General features: G+C 44.8%; 1 protein-coding gene across 2 annotated transcripts in view; it reads left to right on the plus strand.

The window, feature by feature from the left end:
* Nucleotides 1-2611: 2611 nt before the first annotated feature.
* Nucleotides 2612-23947, plus strand: part of PPP3CA (protein phosphatase 3 catalytic subunit alpha) — a 249078-nt gene continuing 227742 nt past the window's right edge. The window contains exon 1 of one of the 2 annotated variants that reach the window (XM_080916518.1): nucleotides 2612-3388. In XM_080916518.1, coding sequence (XP_080772644.1) covers nucleotides 3331-3388 — 58 coding nt within the window. In that variant the 5' untranslated portion in view covers nucleotides 2612-3330. The remainder of the gene's footprint in view (nucleotides 3389-23947) is intronic. The other variant, XM_080916517.1, reaches the window with a different exon arrangement.

The following is a 23947-nucleotide window of genomic DNA, read 5'->3' on the forward strand; positions in this document are numbered from 1 at the left end:
ATAATAAAAAGTACAAGTTGTGTTTCAATGTCTATTATTTTTACCAGTGGGAGAAAATTGTGTGGATCACTTCAGTGCTGTGGATTCCAAACCCCCAATCTGCCTCCAGTATTCACTCATGTGATGGTTTCTGTATGCTTGGCCCAGGGAGTTGCAATAATAGAAGGTGGGGCTACTTCTTGGTTGACTTGGTCTTGTGTAGTGCTTAAGAATCCAACCTTACTTAATATGTGTTTGCCTTACAGTACTTACAGAAACACACACACACACACACACACACACACACACACACACACACAGAGGGGGAGAGGGAGGGAGGGGGAGGGAGGGAGAGAGAGAGAGAGAGAGAGAGAGAGAGAGAGAGAGAGAGAGAGAGAGAGAGAGAGAGAGAGCTTGTGAGAGGGAGAGAGCTTGTGAGAGGGAGAGGTAGAGGGAAAGGGAGAGGTTGGGGGTGGGGGGGAAAGGATCTGATTGTATTTGTTCTTCCACATATACCTTAGGTAGGTGCTGATCTACTTAGTATTCTAGCTAGTAGACTTGTGGTAGATGAAAGGGTGTGTCTGAAGGGTGTAACTTTAGTTCTTATTTCTATCCCAAACGGTTTCAGTGTGTTTGCTCCTTCAGCCTCTGATCCTAGTTTAAGGGTGCCTTTCCTATGCCCAGGGGAGAGTCACTCTAAATAACAATTGCATCTGTGTGCAGCATGGGGTGAGGGCATCTTGCCCTTAAAAGTGAGTACCCGCAGATAAGGCTTTCTGGTCTTTCCTGAAGCAGGTCCTTCTCACCCACAGGTCTTGGCATCCCTTCCCTCGCTTCCAGCCATCTGGCCAGAGACCAGCTTCCCAAATCTGCCTTGGCAACTAACTGTCTCAGCTCTAGCCCAGGAGGCTGTTTGCAACAACCCCTAACCCAGGAGACTATAGAGCCCTCCTGGAGATAATTTTATGTCCCCTGAAAATTCCACTGAGCTACAGAGATCTCCTTGAAAGCAAGGACCCCAGAGGTGGCAAATTTAGCTGCAGAACTCTGACCACCAGGGCAGCTTCTCTTTGCTGATGGGATATGCCCGCTCACCTCATCTCTTCCTTAGACTAGCAGGCCTTCTTTCTAGCACCTTCCAGTCTAATGCCTTGAGGCTACCCAGTTATCACGCTCCAGGGCCATCAGTCTGCTATTACGTTTTATTATTTTCAGACTCGAACTTTATTTAACCCCCACCACCAGAACAGTTCTCCTGGCTCCATCTCCCAGTTTCCTAAACTTACTCCACCCCAACATAAGGTTTCCTTGTATAACAGTCCTGGTTGGCTGTCCAGGGACTCAGTCTGTAGACCAGACTAAGCAGGAACTTACAGAGATTCTCCTGCCTCTGTCTTCCGGCTGCTGGGACTACTGGTGGAGTGCACCACCAGAAGTTTACTACAACTTTTAGGAGGCCTTTTATTGAGCTTGAGGTCTAATCCAGGAAATAGGTAAACCCTGATACTGAAGGAATTTGAATGTAAAACAGGAAGGACAAGGGTGAGAAATTTATTCAGCTTTCTTCACAATTTTCTTGCTGGGTCTTGAAGTTGTGGTAGGCCAGGGGGAGGGATGTGCCCAGAAGATATTCTGGATTGACTTCCTCATACAGGAGTAGTTTGAAAAGATCATCACCATTTCATACTCTGTCCCTTATTTTCTTATGAGAGACTGGTGAGAAACTGCAACAAGCTAAGGCCCTACATGCATCTTAAGCACCGAGTGACTGACTGAAAGGAGCAGGAAGACATTTAGTGTCAGCTATCCCCACCAGTGACTGCTAGTTCCAGTGAACAGGGAAAAGGCGACCTCTCCGGAGTTTTTCTGACTCCTCTTATCTCCTAGGGCGTCCAGGGTTACTTAGCATAATAACCAGGGTTGCATAGTTCCAGTCTGTCCCCATCCTCCTTGGATAGCCAAGTCACCACGTCCCGCAGCGCCCCAAACACAATTTCTCCTCTTCCCGTGAAGTTGTGCACGCGTACTAGGCACCCCAGCAGTAGTAAACCACGTCCACCTAGTCCAGGCAGAGCTGCCTCCCCAAGGTAAGCTGTTTACTTGTCGCCTTCCTTGGCGATCCTCCCTGGACAGCTGCGGCAGCGACAGCGACAGCAGCTGCGCCGCTGCCCCGAGCGTCGGGCGCTCCTCCTTCCTCCCTGCTGGGTCTCCGAACTCACTACGGCGGGCCACGCACACATTCGCAGCGGCGCGACACACCCGGAGTGTGTGCGGGACCTCAGGGAGCGGGCAGGCGCGGTGGCACGAAGCAGCCCAGTTCCTCCGGGGCCCTACTCCCGGCCCAGCCTCCCTCCTCCCTGCCCACTCCAGTGACACTTGAGCGGTCACAGGGCGGTGGAGGCTGCAGGCCCGCGGGACTGACTGGCACCCGGAGGAAAACAGAGCAGGGGGCGGGGCGGTCACCCAGACCACCGCCTTAGCGATGAGGGACGCGCGCTCCAGCCAATGAGCTTGCGAAGTGCAACGTAGGGCGGGCCCTGAGGCGGGTCCCGAGGAGGAGGTGGCCCGGGCTCTGGAGGCGGGGGCGGTGAGAAGGAAGGGGAGGAGGCGGAGGCGGGCGCGGTGGTGGCGGCGGCCGGCGCGGCGGCGAAGGCGAGGTTGTGCCCCGACTGTGTCCACGGAGCTCAGCGGCTCTTGCCTGTGCGTGGAGAAGCAGCGGCGCCGCGAGGCAGGGAAGGATCGCGAACGATCGCGGCGGCGGGACGTCTACGGCTGCCGCGGCCCCGGCGGCGCCCGGCGACAATCGGCGTGGGGAAGCTGCGGCGGCCGCAGCGGCAGCCGGCTCTCCACCACCGGGAAGCCGAGGCGCGGCTGGCGGCGCTGACATCCGCGGCCCTGCCTCTCCTCCCTCGCCCCCGGCCCTCCCCATGTGATCGGTCTTAATCCCGACCGTGTGCGCGCGTGGGGGCTCCATTGCGCGGCGCCCGGTGTCGGTGCCGGGGTGGGTGCTCGCGTGCGCTTCTCCTCCCCATCCCCCGCCCCGTCCCCAAGAATAAAAGAAGAACCGGGAGGCGTGCTCAGAAAATAAATAAATAACCAGCACACACGCGCAGCCCGGAGCGAGGCGGCGGGGCTGGTGGCGGCGGAGGAGGAGTGAAGGCGGCGGCGGCGGAGGAGGGACGCGCGGAGCCGGCAGTAACTTTCGAGCCAGCCCCAGAGCCCGGAGCTCCAGCCGAGCGGTTTGCTGCGCGGCGGCGGCGGCGCTGAGTGTCTGGCCCGCCGGTGCGGTCGGGGTGTGCAGTCGGACGGGACTAGCAGCGCGTCGCTGTCCCCCCCTCCCGGTGGCTGGAGATGTCCGAGCCCAAGGCGATTGATCCCAAGTTGTCGACGACCGACAGGGTGGTGAAAGGTAAGCGCAGCGCCGCGGCGGCCCGGGGTGCACCGAGTGCCGCAGGCGACCGTCCGCCCCTCCCCCGCCCCGGTTGTCCCTCTCCGGCTAGCGCCGGGGACCTTCTAGGATCTCCTGCAAGAGGCAATCCCCTCCTCCGCCGCGCCCTGCCCCCACACCGCCCACCCGGCCCTAATCGGGGCATTTATGTATTTATTTATTCTTATTTATTTATTTATTTATTTGTGGACCGGGGGGCAGCAGTTGGCAAATGGCTGAGTGGCTGGGAGGCGGTGGCGGGGGTGGCGGTGGCGGGAGGGGGCGCCCGGGGGGGTGACTGCTGGCAGGGTGTAGCTGCTGTGACAGAAATAGGAAGTGGGTGGCTGCTCGCGGGCTTGCATGGGATCGGGTTTATGGTTTGCTCTTTGTAGAGGGAGGGGAGGTGATTTATGGCTTTTAAAAAATTAATAGGGCATTTTTATGTGGCCGTGGCTTGCCGCGGACTGGCTCGCCCCGGCACATTGCTCCAGGCGCTCCATTGCAGCAGTTCCCTGGGCGCCCCCTCCCCCTCCGCGGGAAGGGCCTGCACAGGACTCGCGAGAGAGCGGGAGAGCGTGGGGGGAGCCCAGCTCCGGCTGCCGCGCGCCGCGGGGGCGGGGGGGTGGACCGGGGCCGCGTGGGGGCAGCGCAAGGCGGGGGACGACCGGAGCCCCCGCCGCCGCCCCGGGATTTCCCCGCAGGCTCGGAGCGACGCGAGCGGAGGTGATCCTCTGTCGACCTCCCTTGCCACCCATGGCTGACTGCCTCCGACCTGTCATTGCTCTTAAAGGGTTCCCTGATGGTGCACACCTCTAGGGTTGGGGAAAGCTCACCATGCTCCCTTCCTCCAAGTTCCTAACACCCCCTTGGTAACGGGCTATTTGGTTGTCTTTATTGCTAGGGATGACATGTATGTACAACTGGCAGGGATGGCTCTGGTTTGCTGGCTAGGAGAAGCCCGGGGAAATGCGTGGGGTGAGGAAGGGGACAACGTGGTCACCCTTTCCATCCTTTGGAGGAATCCCACCAACCTCACCGTATTCCAGCGTGGAATGTGGGGGGAAAACTGCAGATTTGAAAGGATTAAGTAATGACACTTATTCTTGGGGTCAGGGTTCTAAGCAAAGCTGAGATGGGCATCAGCCTGTGCAGAGCGGGCCTCTGAAACTGGAAGGAGTGATGGGGGCGGTGTGTGTGTGTGTGTGTGTGTGTGTGTGTGTGTGTGTGTGTGAGTGATATCGGAGACGGTATCTTATGCAGCAGAGCATTTAGCTAGAGTGCAAAGCAATCAAGTCATTTGCTCCAGGAACACTTAGGTGAAAGTAACCCAATGCTTGCCCTAAGACCACGATCCATACTCTCTGGAGCTTTAGAAAGGATACTTGCTCCAGGGATACTTTTACATTTGCTCAGTTTTTAAAGTTTTGAGTTGTGTCATGTTGTGCTTCGTGTGCTCTCTCTCTCTCTCTCTCTCTCTCTCTCTCTCTCTCTCTCTCTCTCTGTGTGTGTGTGTGTGTGTGTGTTATGTTCTTTTTTGTGAGAGATTATTGTCACTCTTTTTGCTCATATTCGAATCGTTCCTACTTCAAAGTAGGATTTATAGAGCCGGCCTAATAAAGAGGGGGTAGGAATAGTTCTGGGGAAAAATAGTGATAGAGCCTTAGGTGCATAATAGTCTTGTGCAATGATCAGTAAGTATCTCCTGATTATGTGAAATGTAGGCATAGTTCCAATGCAAAGATACTTTGTTTTCTAAACAAAGTAATAGTTTACAATTCACAAGATACTGATACTACGTGTTGGTAGTAAAAAACAAAATAAAGGATCCTGTCACATTTCCCCTATTAGATGCCAAATGGAGATTTCAAAAGTGTGGATTTCTAAAATGTACGTTTAGATTGTTATTATCAAGTAAGCCCTAGAAAACTATTTTCTTGGTGTGTCTGCCAATTAATAGGCAGAGCCAGGATCCAACCATTCCTTAGCTCTTCTGCCTCACATTCCCATGTCTTTATAAATGACTTCCCCCAGTAGTATATAGGCACACACCTAACTTCAAAATCTTGACTTATGTGTTTTTTTCAGAAGCGATATATGTGTGGGCTTTAGATTCAAGATAGGAAACATTAATCCCCCACTTGTTTTGATAGGGATTCTACTGGAAGATTGTGTTTATAGAAAAGAATATTGATGACTCCCGAGTTTCAGATGGGTGCACTGCAGTTGTTTTGTTTCTTTCATGCTTTCTTGCACATTTTATGTCACTGGTTTCAAAGTCTGACACAAGCTTCCAGACAAATTTTGTCATGCATAAGATTTTCTGGATTAGTATTTTGAGACGATGATCTATTTTGATCCCCTTGAATGTTATATCCATATTTAACAAGTAGAAAGCAATCCGTATGCTGAGTGGGGAAAAAAATCACAGAGTTATTTTTTATTTTAAAATCAACATAGTATCCAGTACACAAAACATTATTTTAGTCCATATTTTCTGAAACCTTCACCTCAATTGTCATTCTTCAAGCCATTCCTTAACACAGGAAACAGCTCATCTTTGAGGAGCTGTCTCTGCTCTTGAGGTCTTGTCTCCACTTATAAAATGTATCTGCAGCAGTATTTGATACATATAGGAATAGTCAGATCAGTCCTTTGGCATGCTCAGGCTTTTTCCTAGGTTATCTTTATTGCTGTGATCTGGCTTTTGCCGGATGACAAATTGCTATTTACAAATGACTCTGTGCTTGTGGTTTTGTTTATAGTAATATGCCAACAGCTTTCTACCACTCTCTTGATTTGTGCTTCCAGAATGCAACCTTAGAAAGGTAGGTTGAGTTTTAGCTTCAACTCTTGCCGTGTAGAAGCTTGTTGAGTACGCCTTCTTCATGTACAGTCTTTAAACTTCAAGAAGGAAAGAGGAATGGTGGCCAAAGAGATGAACAGCATTCAATTAGATTACTTCCAGAAAAAAAAAAAAAAAATGTATTACCTCAACTAGCAAATCATCTGTTGGATTATTTGACGATTCTTAAATTTAAAAACAAAATTAAAAGTTGTTAGAACTCAGAGAAAAGATTTAGCATTCTGTTTGTTGGGAACCAGTATAATTTATTTGATCCATTTTTTAATTAATTAATTAATTAATTAATTAATTAGAGCACGCAAACTATATTTGTTTGTTTTGAGAAGGACTGTATATATTGTGAGGGCTTACTCCAAACTCAAGATTCTTCTGCCTCTGTCTTCAGAGGTGAATTTCAGAAGTGCTGCACCATGTTTTCACACTATGTTTTCAAGCTATACAGAGAATACTGTAATTAGTAGAAGCCCATATAATTGGGCACTCCTTTTCTACGAATATCTCAAAAATATCTACTTTAACTTAAAAAAAGAACATTTTTATTATTTATTTTCTTGCCTCGTTTCCTCTGCAGTATAACCAAGAAGTCTATTGACACTTTTGTTTTTGGTCACTTTTCTCTGTCCTCTCTGTAAGGTTCCAGTTTGGCTGTACAGCTTTGCCCTTTGATAGAAGTATTTGGAGTAGATTAGACTGATACTGAGTTTGTGGCAGTGTTCTGGCTCTGGATCATTCTCTTCTCATCTTCAAATATTTTATAATGGGCCTTTTACCTTATCCCAAACTGATTATAATAATAGACTTTTCAGAGTCTGGCAGGCTGTCAGAGGCTGGATTCCTGGGAAGAGTCCTGTAGACTGTGCTCTGTTATCCTCTGTAGATGTTTGCTTTTGGTTTGAGGAAGATAGCTGCTGTTGTATATACTGTCACCTTTGATCTCTTCATGTATAGGGAGATTCTGGGAAGATGTCTAAGATCATAGAAGCAAGAATGCAGGAGTCAACAGACTGTTACTAAGTAATTGATGATGTAAGCCATCAGTATTTATAGGGGAGAAGCACTGGTGTTTCAAAAAGAAAACAAGAATTTGGCACATGATGGTTGTATCTGCAAAAGGAAACAAAGTGGTGGGGCTATTAAGAAGAGCTCTTTTCAGATTTATGTTATATACATTTTAATGAATTGATCAACTAATTAATTAATTGGCTATCAGTTAATTTATTTCATCTGTCTGGCCTTTCTTTGTAATATAATTGCTTTAAGTTCGTTATCATTAAGCATCAGTATTTGGTGGGTAGAGTTTCTGTTAGCACTGACTGTTAAGAAAGGCATTTGCTAGTGTAGCCACACCCACAAATGACGTAGTTCTGACATGGATATACTTGAGTGAATAGCATACACATCCATGGTGCTCATTTTAAATTGGGTTGATGTATTCAGTAACATTTACTTTCAGGATTTCTTAAAAGTAAAGGCAACACAAAGTCAGTGTTTCCGAAACAGTTTGTAAGAAAAGGAGATTTAGGGAAATTCTAGTGGTTCTAAATGTTATCAACTTCTAGAAGAAGCAAATACAATGTTGTTGTTTTATAGTACAAAAATGAACCTTTGTTGTAAATAGACAGGATATTAGATGGCCAGGAAAAGGCAACAATCTAGCTGCCTTAGCATCTAGTTAGTGTGATTTATTGCTGCTATTTGTGTTAGGTAAAAAGGCGCCATTTTGAATCAGTTTATTCTTCATGACCTGTTTTAAATTGGTCATTATGAGACCTGAACATATAACTTTGGCAGTTGTCATCTTAGGGTTTCTCTTTTTTTTCTATGCTGCTGTGTAAAATTGAATCTAATTATTAGGTCAAATAAAGAGTCCATTCGGAGTGTTGGCCTTAGGAAATAGCATTGTTTCCTTACAGCATTTAGTGAGTCTAGATCGAAGGCTTTGTAAAAAAAAAATGCTGGAACTTTAGGAATTATGGAGGTAGGCAACGAATGACTCAGCAGCAAATTTTATGATCATTAAAAGATAATTGTGTTCAATTTTCAGCAACTTACCGGTGCAGCAATCACTTGATATTTAAGAGGGTTATGCTCAGATCTTGAATTCTTCTGTAATTGCAGGTTATGTGCTTTAACTTAACAGGTCACCTTCTCCTGTCGTGTGGGATAGAAAAAGAAGGCTGGGCGTTTCCTTGGCAGTGGCAGCTCTTTCCCTGTTCTTGGAGAATTACAAGTGACTTGTTAGTTTTCGGGTCACCCTAGAATGGTCAGAACTGGTACTATTCAAAGCCATAACACAGGAGCTTGCAGTAGCGATTCTTTATAACTAGAGGAATGGAGGTCGGAAGGGCGGGAAGGTAGAGATGAGGTGAGACTTCAGGTAAGGGAATGGGTTCTCTTCATAAGCAGGCTCTTGCTTGAAAGCAGACACTTTCTCCTTGATTTTGGATCTTCCCAGGTTCTTCTCACAAGTTTGCTTTACCTAAATCACTGGCTGTGTAAAACCGTATTCACTCTATTTCTGCATTAGCAGAAAATGGACCATTCTGCTGATATGTTTGGGAAAAAGTTATAAATCTTGTTTGATCGTGGTATGAGGATTACTGAAGAAACCCTGGTGAACATGTCTCTCCTTTAAGGTGTGTAAGCAGAGGAGTAACAGCGGAAAAGCGCTTTCATCTGGAAGGTCCTGTGGCAAGCCTCTGTCTGAGTTACTGGTCATGACATTGGGCACTGCTTCTGGTCACCATATTCATTGCTGGAGGAGTTTCAGGAAGGCTGTAGCTGTCCAGAGGGACATGGGTCTTGAAAAGGGACTTTGGCTTGTAAGCAGAGTCTTCAGAACTTAAGTTTTTACTACTCCAGCTTTTTATGGAATTGTGCAGTACTTCCACGTCATCTGTGAAGTCATCAGTTGGGTTTCGTGCTCATATAGCGTGTGCTCATAGAGTAGAGCGTAACTTCCTCCCTGTGAACAGACTTTGAAGGTATTCAAATCTGATGTACTTTCAGCTTGAGGGCCCATTTCTACTGCTTGGCTCTGAAATCCACTTTCATTGTGTACTAATGAACCCTGTCTAAGGAAGTAAATAAATAATAAAAATGCTCCATTTTCTAAGTTAAAGGAGATATTTTTGAGACCTTCGTAGGAAGGAATAGGGGTGCCCAATTGTATCTTCACCCTCAGATGTGACAATGGGCCGAGATTGCTAATAGCTGCCAGGAATGCAAGGCATAGGACACAACATGGTAAAACTTTGTGTTTTTTCCAAATCCATGCTGTGATCTCACAGTAAAATACGCTGCAGCTTGATTTTCAGACTTTGAATCTGGTTTTCTGTGAACTTCGGTATCTTGCAACTAGAAGTGCTGAGCTTGTCGGCAAGACACATACGTAGCCATCAGAAGTTCTAGGTGTTACCTCTTGATTATGACATACCACGTCTCCATGGTCGTCAGTTTCAGACACTGGACAACAGTTATGAAACTGGGAGAATTATTGTTGGTATTTGGAGAGAAAGAGGTGGTGTGTGTGTGTGTGTGTGTGTGTGTGTGTGTGTGTGTGTGAGTGTTTGTGTGTTTGCGTGTTGTAAATTAAGAGAAATAATCAGTGGGAACCATTTAGTCTTAAGACACACAGAGATTCTCTTTCCAGAGCAACTGTGTTTCCTCAGCTTTTCCTCCTTGGGAGGAATTGCCAGTTCTGGTTCAAAAGGTACATTTACCTCTGTAGAATAACAGAATGTTCTGGAAACCACAGCCCTTCGGCTCCTAACCTGTATCTTAGGTTGCTGTCTGTACTTAGGAGTGGGTAACATTTGTCAATATTCGTATTCAGAGATTTGTTTGGAAGTTTGGTCAACCCGACATGTGGCGTTTACCATGATGCTTTCCCTGTTGTGTGCTCAGTAAATACTCCTTGAATGGTTTGACCACTGTGGATTTTTCATGTGTTGTCTTAAGCTATAAACAGAGAAAATTCTGTTTGTTTTGAATTTTCTTTTCCTTTCAAGTTCTGATTCCTTGTGAATGGTTGTATTTGGTGACTGGAAAATTCCTTCTTCAGCCCACTCAAGAACTGGAGGATGAGAAGGCAGAAGGAAGGTGACGGAGCTGTACTGGGGGCTGCTTTCTTGTTTCCCATGTCTGAGGAATTAAAAAGTTAATTTTTAAAAAAATTCTGAGACTGTTAGCTTGAACTTAAACACTTTATTTTATAATAAAATACTGATTTTAGCAATCAGTTAAATCAATCAGTTTTTTGATATGTTTGGGAAGATATAATATTCACCAAATCCTGGAATTATTGAATAGCTTTTATGTTAATTATTGCCCAGACTTCGATTTCATAAGCATATGACATAATATATTTTGAAAGGAGGCAAAACCAAAATGTGAAACTCAAACTCTCCTCTTTGTAAGCATCTTGATTTATTTTCTGGCTGTGTGTAAGTTCATGTGTGTGTGTGTGTGTGTGTGTGTGTATGTGTGTGTGTGTGTCTGTCTGTTAACTTAGAAGTACCATTCTTGCCATTGTTGCCTCTTGTCATCTTCTGGCCCTGGAATGCCACTGGACAGCATCCAGCTGGAAGATGTACGGGCCGTGAGAAGTTAAAACACCATGGCACCCGCTCTGCTGACTCCTTGTTTGTGCTGAGTGGGCTTGGAGCCATCTGTTGGCATTTGTTTTTAAGCATCTTGTAAGCAATGCCATCTTATCAGATTAAATTAAAAGTGTAATATACAGTCTTTTAAAACGACAGATCCTGAGTCAGCATTGTGCTGCTCTTTGGTTTTATGGAGAAATTCAAACTTTTTTTTTTCTTTTTCTTTTAAGGATGAAGTCTAGGCTTATTAGTTTGTTACACATAGCTAATGTTACCTTCCTGGGTGGGCTGGATTTTTGGGATAGTAATAGTTCTTTTGGTCACTCAGTTCCTGCCCTTGGGTGGTCAGTTCACCGGCTGCTCTCTTGCACCCGTCCTGGTGTCTTCAGCAGAGGTCTAGGGAGCGCCTTGCTGATTGGGTCAATGGTTTGTTTTCTTGTCTGCCTCTCCTCCTGAGGAAGTAAAAGACCCTAGATCAGGGATTCTCAAGCTGGATGTCGTGACCCCTTTTGGGGGTGTGAATGACCCCTCACAAGGGGTTGTCCAAGACTGTTGGAAGAACACAGATTCTTACATTACATCACTATTCACAACAATAGCAAAGTCACAGTTAGGAAGTAGCAGTGAAAATAATTTTATGGTTGGGGGTTGCCACACCGTGAAGAACTGTATGTATTAAAGGGTCTCAGAGTTGGGAAGGTTGAGGACCCCTGGCTTAGAGAGAGAAAGTCCCTATTCTGTTTGTCTTTATATATTCAGCTCTAGCAGAGAGCCTGCTATACAATGGGATTATGATCCATAATTGTTATGTGTATGAATTAATATTAGAACTGAAATGCATTTCAAGTTCTGAAGTTATGGAGTTCTAGTCTGAAGTTTCCTGCAACTTAAGTTGAGATTAGTTTACATCTGATAAGTTCTTGACTTTTAAGCCACAGTCCTGTAGTAGTGTGTTTTACTGGGGATTATGCAGTGTTCTTCTTACCTGAGCCTCTGTGGTTACTTGTCCAGTGACCAATATGCAGAAAGATCACTGACTGGGCTGTGGATGTTGTTTTTAAGGGTATCTCTGTCAGTTATAAGATTCACAGAAGGCTGTGTGCATTGTTTAGTGATAGAGAGATTGCCTAGCATGTACTAGGCACTGGGTTGCATGCCTAGCACTGGGAGGTTGGGAAAAGTGTGCAGATTAATTTTCCTCAGTAGTTGGAGGGGAGGTGGTGATTTCTTTGCCAGCTAGTGATGAGAGTAAGTTGCAGGAAGGCCACGTAACTAGCACTTGTGAGGCCTTGATCAGGTATCAGTGTGCAAATGCAGATTTGTAACTGTGAGTTTACAAATCAAGGCATAGGTAAGATGTCTCACATTTGTGTAGAACATGGCCGAGTGCAAATTCAGCAGCAATAGACTTTCAGGACCAGTTCCCGTGTAATAGAAGGTGCACACAATCCTCCCAAACTGTACCTTCTTAGTGAAAGAAGGGAAGCCCTTGAATTCACATCACCTGGGAGGCCTCGGAAATGAGGCATCTTGCCCTGAGTCCCTTTCACAGATGAACTTGGGACTCCAGCCAGCTCACTCTGGATTGTATGCCTCGTTCAAGCCGGTCCACCGGGCCTCTACAAGCTCCACTCTCTCTTTGTGCTAAAACAGGGGCTCAGATACCCCAGTGTCAACTCCGTCTCTCCTCCACAGACATTCTTTCACTTCAAGGCATTTAGGACGAAGGGAACTGCAGGAGTCTGTGTAAAATATTGCCATTATGACTTTCTGTATTCACCAACAGGAAAGGACTCTTTCTGTGCTACCCACTTCTGGTTAGATCCACCCCCCCCAACCCTTTTGTTTGGCTTTGTTCCACAGTGTCCTTCCAGACACGGACATGTAAAACCAGGAGTGCGCTCCGGAGCACCACGAGGCCAAAGGGATTTTTAATTGTGACAGGATCTGAGAGATTTTGAATTCTGACTGAGTAAAGGCTGGCTTGTGCTTTAATCAAAGTCTGCAGCCTTAGGTATATTAGTTCTTTGTGTGTGAGCTCACACACAGATGAACCAGTGTTTGGAAGCATCAGAAATTTAGATCACAAACTGAGAAAAATTAAAGGCTAGGGACATTTAACACTAAAATAGGTTATTTTGTCATCTTAGAATAAACAGTTAGAACTTGTTTTCTGTATAAATGTGACCATGTATACTAAAGAATTTAGTTTGAGTTATGAGATTTTTTAATGCTGGAAGTAACCTTCGGAATCCAGCTTACCATCTGTGACAGAAACCCACCTGTCTTTTTATTTTATTTTATTTTATTTTATTTTATTTTATTTTCTATCTCTTGGTCTTATTTAGGTCTGGGTCTATGTCTGGCAAATTAGACTCTTGTGGTTGGAATGTGCAGCTGAATTTTAGTTCAAGCAACTGTTAGCACGGGTCCCCTGTCGGGCCTTCCTGAAGGGCGAGAACACTGCTGTCTCAGGCTCCAGTCAAGGGCGAGTTATCTCCCTGCTTTCTCAGGCCTCTTGATCATCCTGCCATCCTGAGTGTCTCTTAGTGCCAGAAATGCTCTCTCCCATCTGCGGTCTGATTTCTCTGAGTGCGAATTTGCTGTGTTCTAGAGGCTGTGCTTTGTTTTCTCCGAGAGAACGCATTCCATAGTAAGTACAGCACCCTTGTTCCCAAAGTCTTCCAGCTCATTAGGCACATTAGGTTTCTGGGTCATTCTGTGTGTTATCAGCAGGCCTTTAAATCCAATCCGGGTTAGTGGAGTCCTTGAGGATGGAAGTTTGAACAAACATTGATCATGGTTAACCTGCTGTCATGGTCCATCAGCCCTTGGAGTTGGGCTCCTCCAGTTTGGTTTGTAGCTTTCCTGTGCCCGAGGCTCAGATAGGCTCTGTTCACCATACCATGTCCTTTGACTGGATAAGGATTGCCACTGTCATGATACTCTAAGCTTTGAAATTCCCTCTGTCTTCTCCCAGTCACTTGCGGCTTTAGGGTGTCCTACTACGTAAGCCTTGTTAGTAGGAGCATCCCAGAACCTAGAGAGTAGTTGTATCTCATCAGTGGCTTTCTGTAGCCTTTCATTCATAAAGTGAGCAAGAGATGGTCTGATAGCAGAGCACCTTGGAGGTACCGCGTGGGGTGGCTGGAAAGTGGATCTCTTGGTCCATTTCACGGCACACTATAGTGACAGATTAGCTTCCCTCTCTATCAGACCCACTGTACCCGACTCAAGGGCTATGGATAAACAACTTCAAAGTCCATTCAATTTGATTACCTCAGAGGATTAAATGTGATTTGATAAAAAACGTTTCACTTGAGATTTGAAGCCAGCCATGGGCTTGCAGCTGTGGTATCAGCGAATATTGCTGCATTAACTCTACTCTGAAGTATTAATTACTAGTAACCGTGTACAAATATTTGTGAGTGTTTCACAAGTGGATTCAGGTTCCCCATGAGAGGGTGCTCTCGCCCCTGTCCTGACCTGAAGATCCAGAGCCAAAGCTACAGAGTATTGATGGCGGTGGGCAAGATACATGGCCTGCAACCTGCTTGATCTGGTTTTAGATTGGGATGTATTCTAGTGTTCCTAGAAACTCTACTTGCATTTTCCTGGACGTGTTGGATGATGATAACTCATTAGACTCTGTATTATGCTAGTGCTCTGGGCAAGCGACTGTCATGTCGGATGCAATCGAAAGGCAGGAAAGTCTTGGGACCACACTGGGAAGCTATACATTTGAGAGGCAGGTCTGCATACAGAACAGAGCTTGGGATATGTGTGTGGGAACCTCTGTGGAAATTTAAAAGTTCCTGTCTTCACATCACTCAGCAGCTACTTTGTATGGACTGCTTTTTCTTCTCTCTTAAAAAAATTATGTATATTTATTTCGTGTGCTTGGGTGTTTTACCTGCAGGCATGTCTATGTGAAGGTGTCAGATCGCTTAGAACTAGAGTTACAGACATCTGTGAGCTGCCATGTAGGTGCTTGGAATTGTTTTTAATTGCTCAGTCGTATCTCTGGCACCCTGTATGCACTTCTATGATCAGTTACAGTTTAGGACAACATTAGTATTTTGAAATAAAAACTTTCAGACATGATAGTAAAACATAATTTACAAACTATGTTTTCTGCCCTTTGATAGTTACTGATGCCCCAGGGGACATACCTTTTATAAATTTCACTGAGCTTTCTAGACTGCTTTTCTACCATCCCCACTAAGATACATTTCCTGTGCTAGATTACCAGGCTGAACCTGTTGAGTACGTAAAATGACTTTCGATCACTTATCAAAATGTGTTTGAATCCATCCAGTTTGCCTTTGTAGGCATTGGACATTTAATGCCTACCAAAAGTGTCTTTACACTGTGTTCTGGGGCCCGCCTTAAAGAAGGCAGTTTGTGATGGTTAATGTCCGGTATAGAACACACACGTCAATTTTACATGAAATTGTCCGTGTAATTATTCTCCTAGCAGAAGGTGCCCTGCAATGTGGGAACACAGGAGAGAGCGATTTCCTCTCTCCAAAGGCTGTGCTTCTATTTCTAGCAAAAAGAATAGTAACCAATCTTAATTTTCTTGGCTGTTTCAAGTGACACTGAGCTTATTTTATTTTAAATTAGGTGAACTTCAGTGTGGAGTGAGTGTGTATGTGTGTGTGTACACCCATGTATGTGCCCCAGGAAGCCAGAAGCTTAGAATCTCCCAGAGAAGGAGCTGTGGGTGCTGGGAACTGAATTCGAGTCCCCGTAACTATCTCTGTAGCCCTGTTATCACAGAGTAAAGATGGTGTTTAGGGGATTGGAAATGGGGTGGTGGGAGTTTTATACTGGAATTCTTCGCTTGTTCTAACTAAGTTGTGATGAGTATATGATAAACCATAATTGTGGGCTACTGAAGACAGGGCTGACTTTAAAAATTAACTAGTTCAGCTATAAAAAGAGAGAGAGAGAGTCAGGTAATAGTGCATGCCTTTAATCCCAGTGGCAGCGGCGGGGGGGGGGGGGGGGGGGCGGGAGCAGAGGCAAGCAGATCCCTGTGAGTTCCAGTCTAGCCTGGTTCATAGAGAGAGTTCCAGGACAGCCAGACCTAGACAGCGAGACACATCTCTAAACAAACAAACAAACAGACAAACAAACAAATAAAACTCAAGACAAAACAAAACAACTCGATTCCTGTAAGAAGACTAAGAGGCCACCTACCTTACCACCCTTGGGAGAGGCTTTAGTTCACTTCTGGATAAATCTGGAATTCAGCCCTGCTTTCTCTTTATGTCACTGCAAGTCCATGGCAGGAGGCCACGTGTCCGTGCTGGATTCCTTTTTCTTCTTGAAAGAAGTGAGGATGCTAAGTTTGCAAGTTTGAGACAAGGAGAGCAATAACATGTAGCAACACCAACCAAGCCTGGTGCCTCTTCAGCAAGAGCCTGTGGAACATGGTAGGCGCTGCTGCCTCAGCGGATAGCTCCTTTGAAAGCTTTCTACTCCTGGAAGGTATCCTGCCCTTCACTCTCCTGGTGGTTTGGGGGCCTCTGACCTTACTCAGAGGGAGTTCATATTGATCTGCAAAGGCTTTCCAGAGTCCAGATTCTGTTCCCTTTGAAAAGATGGTCTGTTGGCTCCATGGATTTATCCCTTCTGTTTTGTTTGCAGCTCCTGTTGACCAAGACCTTGCATGTTAGAGTTCTTGTATCTTTTTGCTCAGCCCTCTAAGCCGTCTTGCCTCTTTCAAGTCATAGGGCTGACGACTGCTTGTAGACTGATGACTAGCACATCTATATTTACAATCTGTTTTCTCCCCCCATCTGGAATGATTTCTCAAGCCTCATGACCGTCGCTACGCATGGGTGTGGTGCAAATAAAATGGCGGATCTGTTCTGTGTTTCCTGGCCTGGAGATGTTGCCACCAGCCATCCGGCCAGTCAAACATGTCACTCAGTTCAGACCTTGTAAATGCTTCCACCCTGTTGCAGCAACTCTCCAACAACAGTCTCTGCTTTCAGTCTGACTTCTGTACGTTAATTTCCTCATATGATGTCTAGAGTGATTTCTTTTTTCAAAACTGGATAGATTGTACAGTCTCATGTGGCTCAGGGTAGCCTTGAACTGGACATGTAACTGAGGAGGGCCTTGAACTTTCGTCTTCCTCCCTCCAGCTCCCTAGTGTTGGGCTATGGGCTTGCTCTGCCATGCTCAGGTTATGTGATGTTGGCGCCCGAACCCAGGGTTTCACGAGTGCCAGACAAGCAGGATACTAACCGAGTTAAATCACTAGTTATTGATCCATTAGTTATTGATCTGTTTTACTCGTATTTGACCCTTAGGCATATAAGAAAAGTACATGCTATTTTACTTTGAAATCTTGTCATTGGAGTTTCAGTTCCTGGATGCAGAGAGAGCATTTTTATTTAACAATGTATTGAGAATGTCTGAGTTCTATATGATGAAAGTTGTTTGAAACATAGTAAAAAGAAATTTAATTAAAAAGGAAAGAATCTGGCTCTGGGTCTTGGCTTCTGACACTGAGTTGCAGCTACAGCCCATTTCATCTCACTGGGTGACCTAGGCTGTACCCCATACTTCACCTATCATCACAACCTTGAGCCACCAGTGCTGAGGTTGAAATAAACTTTAATCCAGACTAGACTTCTATGGATACCTGGGGCTCCTTAGTGTTTCTCTTTGAGCCTCTGCACCTCCTAGCCACAGCTGTGTGCTGTCTGCCCTTCATATGCACAATGTATCACCAATGTTTGAGACATGTTTTCCCCTCCTTCTGTGAAACATTTCATGGTTTATCCTATATACTCCATCTCCCAACTGGTTCATAAGGTGCCAGAAATATAATTCTGCCTTTTTTAACCCCTTAAATCAAATTGAAAGAGGTATTCATATATGTGTATAATCATCAATATCACAGAAATGGCAATACTGGCATTTTTTTCAGTGTCATTCTTTTAATTAATGTAGTCCAAGTCAAATTATATTATGTAATAACTTTGATTTACCTTCTTATCCTGTCTAAATGAGATTTTCATGTGGTAAATTTATAAGCTAGGTAGTCCTTCTTTGCTGTAGACTTTGTAACTTCTATATAATTCTAAACACAGCATTTAGCAACCCCAGTTGGATTTGACTATGCTAAACCAACCCATATTCCCTTGGTTAGTTATTTAATATTCTTGTTATGATTCATGTCTGAGTAGATTTATCTGAGAATTTACCTAAGCCTGGCTACCAAATTAATTTCCACAGAAAACATATTGTCAGATTCTGGTTGTAGGTTCTGCACATAGAATATTGGGTTAAGAAGAAACTTGTGCGTTCTGTTTGAAGAGAGGGGGGAGGAGGGAAGGAGGGAGGGAGGTAGGAAAGGAGGGAGAGAGGGAGGAAAGGAGGGAAGGAGATAGGAAAGGAGGGAGGGAGGGAGGAAGGGAGGGAGAGGGAGAGAGAGAGAGAGAGAGAAAGAGAGAGAGAGAGAGAGAGAGACAGAGACAGAGAGACAGAGAGACAGAGAGAAGAAACAGACAATTAAATTAAAAAAATAGTGAAAAGGAAAAAAAAAGGAGGTGCTTGGGTAATCATCCCTCTGGCAGTACCTAATTGGTACCTTTTTCTTTATCACACCTTTGAAAAGATACTTTAAAAACCATCTAGGGAGATGGCTCGGTTGATAAAGCACCTGCTGTACAAACAGGAGAACCTGGACTCTTATCCTGAGCACCCAGGTAAAAGCTAGATATAGCAAGCAGCATGTATGTAGTCCCCACCTTGGCCGGGACATCAGAGAACGTTTGACTGGATAGAGGAGCGGCAGGTTTGGTGAGAGATCTCTCAAAACATAAAGTTGAGAGTGAGTGAGGGAGAAGAGTGAACACTGTTCTCTGGTTTCCACATGCATGTGTACAGGCAAACGCCATACGTGCTCATCTGCTCACAAGGGTGTGCACACATACCCCTTTTATGCACGTCAAGTCTAATGGCTTCGTTCTGCACATCCTTGTGATTCCAGAGGTCAGGGAAATGGGTTTTCTATGAACAATGGGTGGAGAATGTTTCTCATTGGCAAGTTTTGTGCACTCTGTTATTTAACCTTTGCCTTGGGAGAGAAGACATTACTCGCTTGTAGGCCCGTTTGTCTCTTCACAGACTCTGACTCAAAGTAAATCAGTGACCCATGAAGTGACTTTATACTTTCTGAGCCTTTACTTTCAAATCATTAATGCTATTTGCAGTCTGCCTTTCAAGAGGATGGGTTCATTCCTAAGTACCTCTGGCACCAACTATATTGAGTGAGTCCTTGAGTGAGTGTTTATCAGCAAAGACTCCAGCATCCAGCAGCAACCTTGATCCCAAGCCTTGAGATTTCACCACAGTGACACTCATTTGAACAGAACATACACAATTTCTTTATGCATGAAAATAAAGCTTATAAATGATTTCTTTTGAGACAGGCTTTCCGCTGAAACAATGATGCTTATGTATTTGTAGACATTTGTACATGGAGGCCGGTGCCTCTGGAGGCCTGCTCAGGGGATCGGATCTCTTAGAACCAGATTTTCAAACAGCTGTGAGCCTTGTATTGCAGGTGCTGGGAACATGCACCTCGAGTCTTCTGCAGAAGTTAAACTCTCATTAAGTCTTCAGTTTTGACACAGGTCTCTTGTAACCCAAGTGGGCCTCTACCTACCTGACTCTGTTGTTGTGAATGACCTAGAACTTCTGGTCCTCCTGTCTTTATTTCTTTGGTGCTGGGATTGGGGCACAAGTCAGCACTCCTGGTTTATCTAGGGTTTTCTGTTTGCTACTCAAACACTCTTTACTGAACCAATCCCCTCCCATCCCCCAGAACACCATTTTGTTTTTATATAAAGTTCTGTTGCTGCTGAAATTATTATTATTTTTAGTGGGAAGGGGGAAGTTAGATGGGGGTGTGGGTATTTTTCTCCATTTTAGAAATACCTGAAGCTCATGAACAATTGGAGTCCAAATGAGCAGTTACTGATTTGAAACACTGAGGAGGTGTTTTCTCTGAGATACTCAGAGGAGACGATCTTAAGGTTTTTTTTTTTTTTTTTTTTTTTTTTTTTTTTTTTTTTTTTTTTTTTTGCTGTTGCTAAGAACTAAACAGTGAATCTAGGGCTAGTTACCACATACTGGTGGCATTCACTGCAGGGGCTTCGCTCTCTTAGATTCGTTTCTATATTTCTGTCACGAAAGCAAAGAAAGGAAGCCACACTCAGCCAAAGTGAAAGCCACTTCAAGGAGATGTCACATGAAATGTTCTGAGGAGGGAGTCATGTGGTTTCATTGTAGGATTTTTAGATGCAAATGTGAACTGTTTTGAGATCAGAAAACTTCATTTACTACTTTCAGGATTCTGTGACCTGCTGAGTACCTGAACCAGAACAGTTGCATTTTTAAAATGCATATTTAACCCTTGTTGAAGACAAGGGAGAGGGCAGTTGTCCTTAAAGCTGATGCTTCATTCAAATCAGGCAGTTGGAGAAATTTGATTCTCGAGCCCTCAACGGATAGGGGTTTCTGATTTAGCTGAAGCTGGTTTGAGCGTTGTTGGGAAATCCCATGGTTGAAGTGGTTGAGAGTCACAGGTATGAGAGAAGATGTTCACACTCAGTGTCAGTCTTCACGTCTCTGCATTCACACAGTTCAGTTTCTTACTGGGCCTCTTACTCTTCCGGGCATCCTGATGAGTAACTCTGCCTGTGGGAAAATGTGTTCCCTGCCGGTATCCGAGTGGGGGATGTTTTCTTTTCCTCATTTTGCTCCCTGTGGTATTTGCTTGATGATCTTGGACTTCATTATGACTTCCTTAGTTTTTGGTTTTCTGGGACAGTATTTGTTAACATAGATAACACAGCCCTTGGATCTCTTGAGTTCTTAAGTAGGTGTGTTTTCTTGACAATTCTGGTTTTATTAACTATGATTTACTGAATCCTACATGAGATCTTCATGGCTTGAGGAAAACAAAATAGACATTACACCTTTCCTGCTGAGGGCATTTCAGTATGAAAGTCAAGTCTTTCTTGAAAAAAGTCCTTGACATAGAAGGGCACCAGTTACCCTGTGTTTATTATTGTATACACGGATATTTTTATCATATCATGAATATCAGGTAAGTGTGCATCAACTGGGAGTATTTCAAACAACTAGCCCCGACACACTTTAGTGGATCTATTGGAGACAAGGTGAGAAAATATACAGGTGCCTTTTCCAAAACTGTGAACTTAATCCCTAGTTTCAGAATAAATTTTAAAGTAGGAGAATAGAGGCGGATGTGTCTCTGTCAATTCCAGTCTCACCTTATCTATATTGTGAATTTCAGGACTGCCAAAGCTGCAGACACAGTAAGGCCTTGTGTCAGGAAAAGTGGTGCTGTTTTGGGACAAGGATCAGTGGTCTTGTCAAGTGGGAGATTAGCATAAAGGACACCCCATCTATAGAAACTTCTAGTAAATGCTGTGTGTGTACACATTTCACAGGTTTTGCTTCATTCTGACCGAACTTGATAAGGTACTACCTTTGTGCTACCCAAGAAGTTTTTATTGCAGAAAGGGATGCCTGTGTCTCACTCACTTACCATATTGGGTTAGAGTCCCTTGGAGTGAGCAGAGGTACCATTTCTCATGCCACTCTTTGTGTATGTCACAGACAGATAAAATCAGCATTGATGGGGGTGGGCAACTTAGGGAGGGAGGGGAGGAGGGAGGGAGAGGAATGGAGAGAGGGGGAAGTGAATTGTGCTTGTAATTGAGCCCAGGGCCACATGCACGTTAGTCAGGCAGCCGGTGGAGAGAAGTTGCTCACTGGGGCCTTGCCTTCACAGTCCTCCTGCTCCAGCCTTTTGAATCCTGGATGGCTGGTGTGTACTGTGCCTCAGTGTTACTTTTACTGACCTTTCCTATTTTACTCCTTTGCTGAACAGCGTTTTGTAGCAAGGGGTAAAATTCTCTCCTTTTCAGTGTTTCCCACTGTGAGGTTTGGTGAATGAATGAAGGGGTTTATTCCCACAATGATGGAATTGTCAGCACTAATGTGTACTTTTAAATGCTTATGTAATTATGCCGCACATGATGATGGTACAAGCTTCTCTTACCCTAACTGCTGTCCTACGAAGGAAGTTCCAGAAGATTATTTGCTCTACATCTAGCTGTCCTCAGCTACTCAGGGGTTTTGTCCAGTGAAGAGGGGAATGGGGAAGGAAAGATGCCATTTGTTGACACAGTGGACTGTGGCTGTGTTGTCTTATCCACCGAGCCCTTCATGTTGTCACACGACCACAGCCTTTTTTGCATATATCTCGGGGCACAGTACTCTGGGATTCCCAGGTGCTCCTTATTGCTATTTTCAGTAGTCTAGTTTTGAACCTTAGGAGAGAGAAGGGATGTGGCAGGATTGTGAAGCTGACTGCTCAGTCTCCGGATACACTCATCTCTCCTTCCGTTCTCCCCTCCTGTGCTTTCATTGCTGTGCATTAGACTCACTGGATTCAAGTTTAGATGATGAGTTGACGGTCTTGGTGTCTGATGGTTTCCCAAGAGTTGGTTCCTTTGTCCCTGTGGTAGTTTTGTGAGGTGGGTGAGATGTAAACCCCTTCTGAGGTCTGAGTCAGATAAGTTAGGGTTTGTTCATGGCTATAGGACCAAAGAGATATAAAGCTCGGGTTCAAAGCCAGAACTGACCCCCTACTTTGAAGAATTTCAAGGTGGCCTTATCGTACGAGGCAGAGTGATGATTTTTCTGTATTGTTTTTATTTCTGTGAAGAAGAATTTTAAAGCAGGTTGTGCACATATTATCAAATGCTCAGACCATGGCTATGGGACTTGTGTGGCCTGAAAACCAGTGTTTTTTTTTTTTTCTTCCTATAATGTATAGGTTATGTATCTATTGTAAGTCTTGGTAAGTCTCTCACAATTTGCTAATCGATTAGTAAAATTGAGATGGAATAATGACTAGAGAGCGCTGACTCTGGGCTAGGAACAATCAGTCACTCACGCTCAGTGCTTACTGGTTCATTAATTCTCAGTAGACCCATATTCTAAAATCATGTCTTCGGGGACCTAAATTGCTTCAGAAATTTTATCTGTTTCACATAGAAATGAATTATTGTACACTGTCTTGAACTGGAAAATCTTTTTCACACTATCATTTTTGGATGAGGGTCCTTAGAGACAGTCTCTGCCTTGAAGCCTTTTGAGGCAGGGTAGTTAAAGGGGCTGTAGATTGGATCTGCCAAGGACTTGTGTTTCTCTCTGACTTCTCATCTGGTCGAAGAGTGAGGCGTTTGTCTGGGGTTGGTCCCGCACACGGTCTCTAGTCATCCTGTCATGTGGAAGATGAAGATTTCCACATTCCAATTTCAAGGAAACATAATTCAGAGCATAGCCATAGCGATTTGAATGTGTTTTGGCACCAACCATGATATCTATTTTATATGGGCATGATTGGGCATGTTTTTGCTGGCGCAGAAAAGTGTTCTCTGTGAAGAAAGTGATGACTATTTACTTAACATTTAACCAGAAAGCCTAAGTATGTTCAGCAGAGCTCGTTTGATAAGGTCTGAAGTATCGAAGGACAAATGCAGGCTGTTTTCATCTTAATACGGGTTGGAGGGAAAGAACTAACCTTCTGCAGGGGGTAGGACTCCAAATGGTCCTTGCAGTTGAGACACCCTCTGTTGCAACAGCCACCTTCTGGCCGGCTCGTTTTTCTGCTTTCTTCACAGCAGTACTGTTGACACGCCTTTCTTTAGGCACTTGGTCTGCCATTTGTCTCTGCAGCTATATCTTGCTTCTGTGTGAATCAGTCTTTCTGCCTCTCGTGTTTGAAGCCGCCCCCCCCCCCCCCCCCGTACATCCTTTTGATGCTCCCAGGTTAGAGGTCAGTTCCCTGCTTCTTAGTGTGCTTAGTGTAAATCCATCCCTCTGTGCCAGAAGGCAATGCATCAATACTGCTTTGGGGAACCTAAGGTGAAAATTATAAACTAAACGTGCATTGCTACGTAGAAGTGGGAACTTATTCTCATCTGATGGGTGTTTTGCTCTATGCAA

The sequence above is a fragment of the Micromys minutus genome (genome assembly GCF_963924665.1).
Source record: "Micromys minutus genome assembly, chromosome: 4".
NCBI lineage: Eukaryota > Metazoa > Chordata > Mammalia > Rodentia > Muridae > Micromys > Micromys minutus.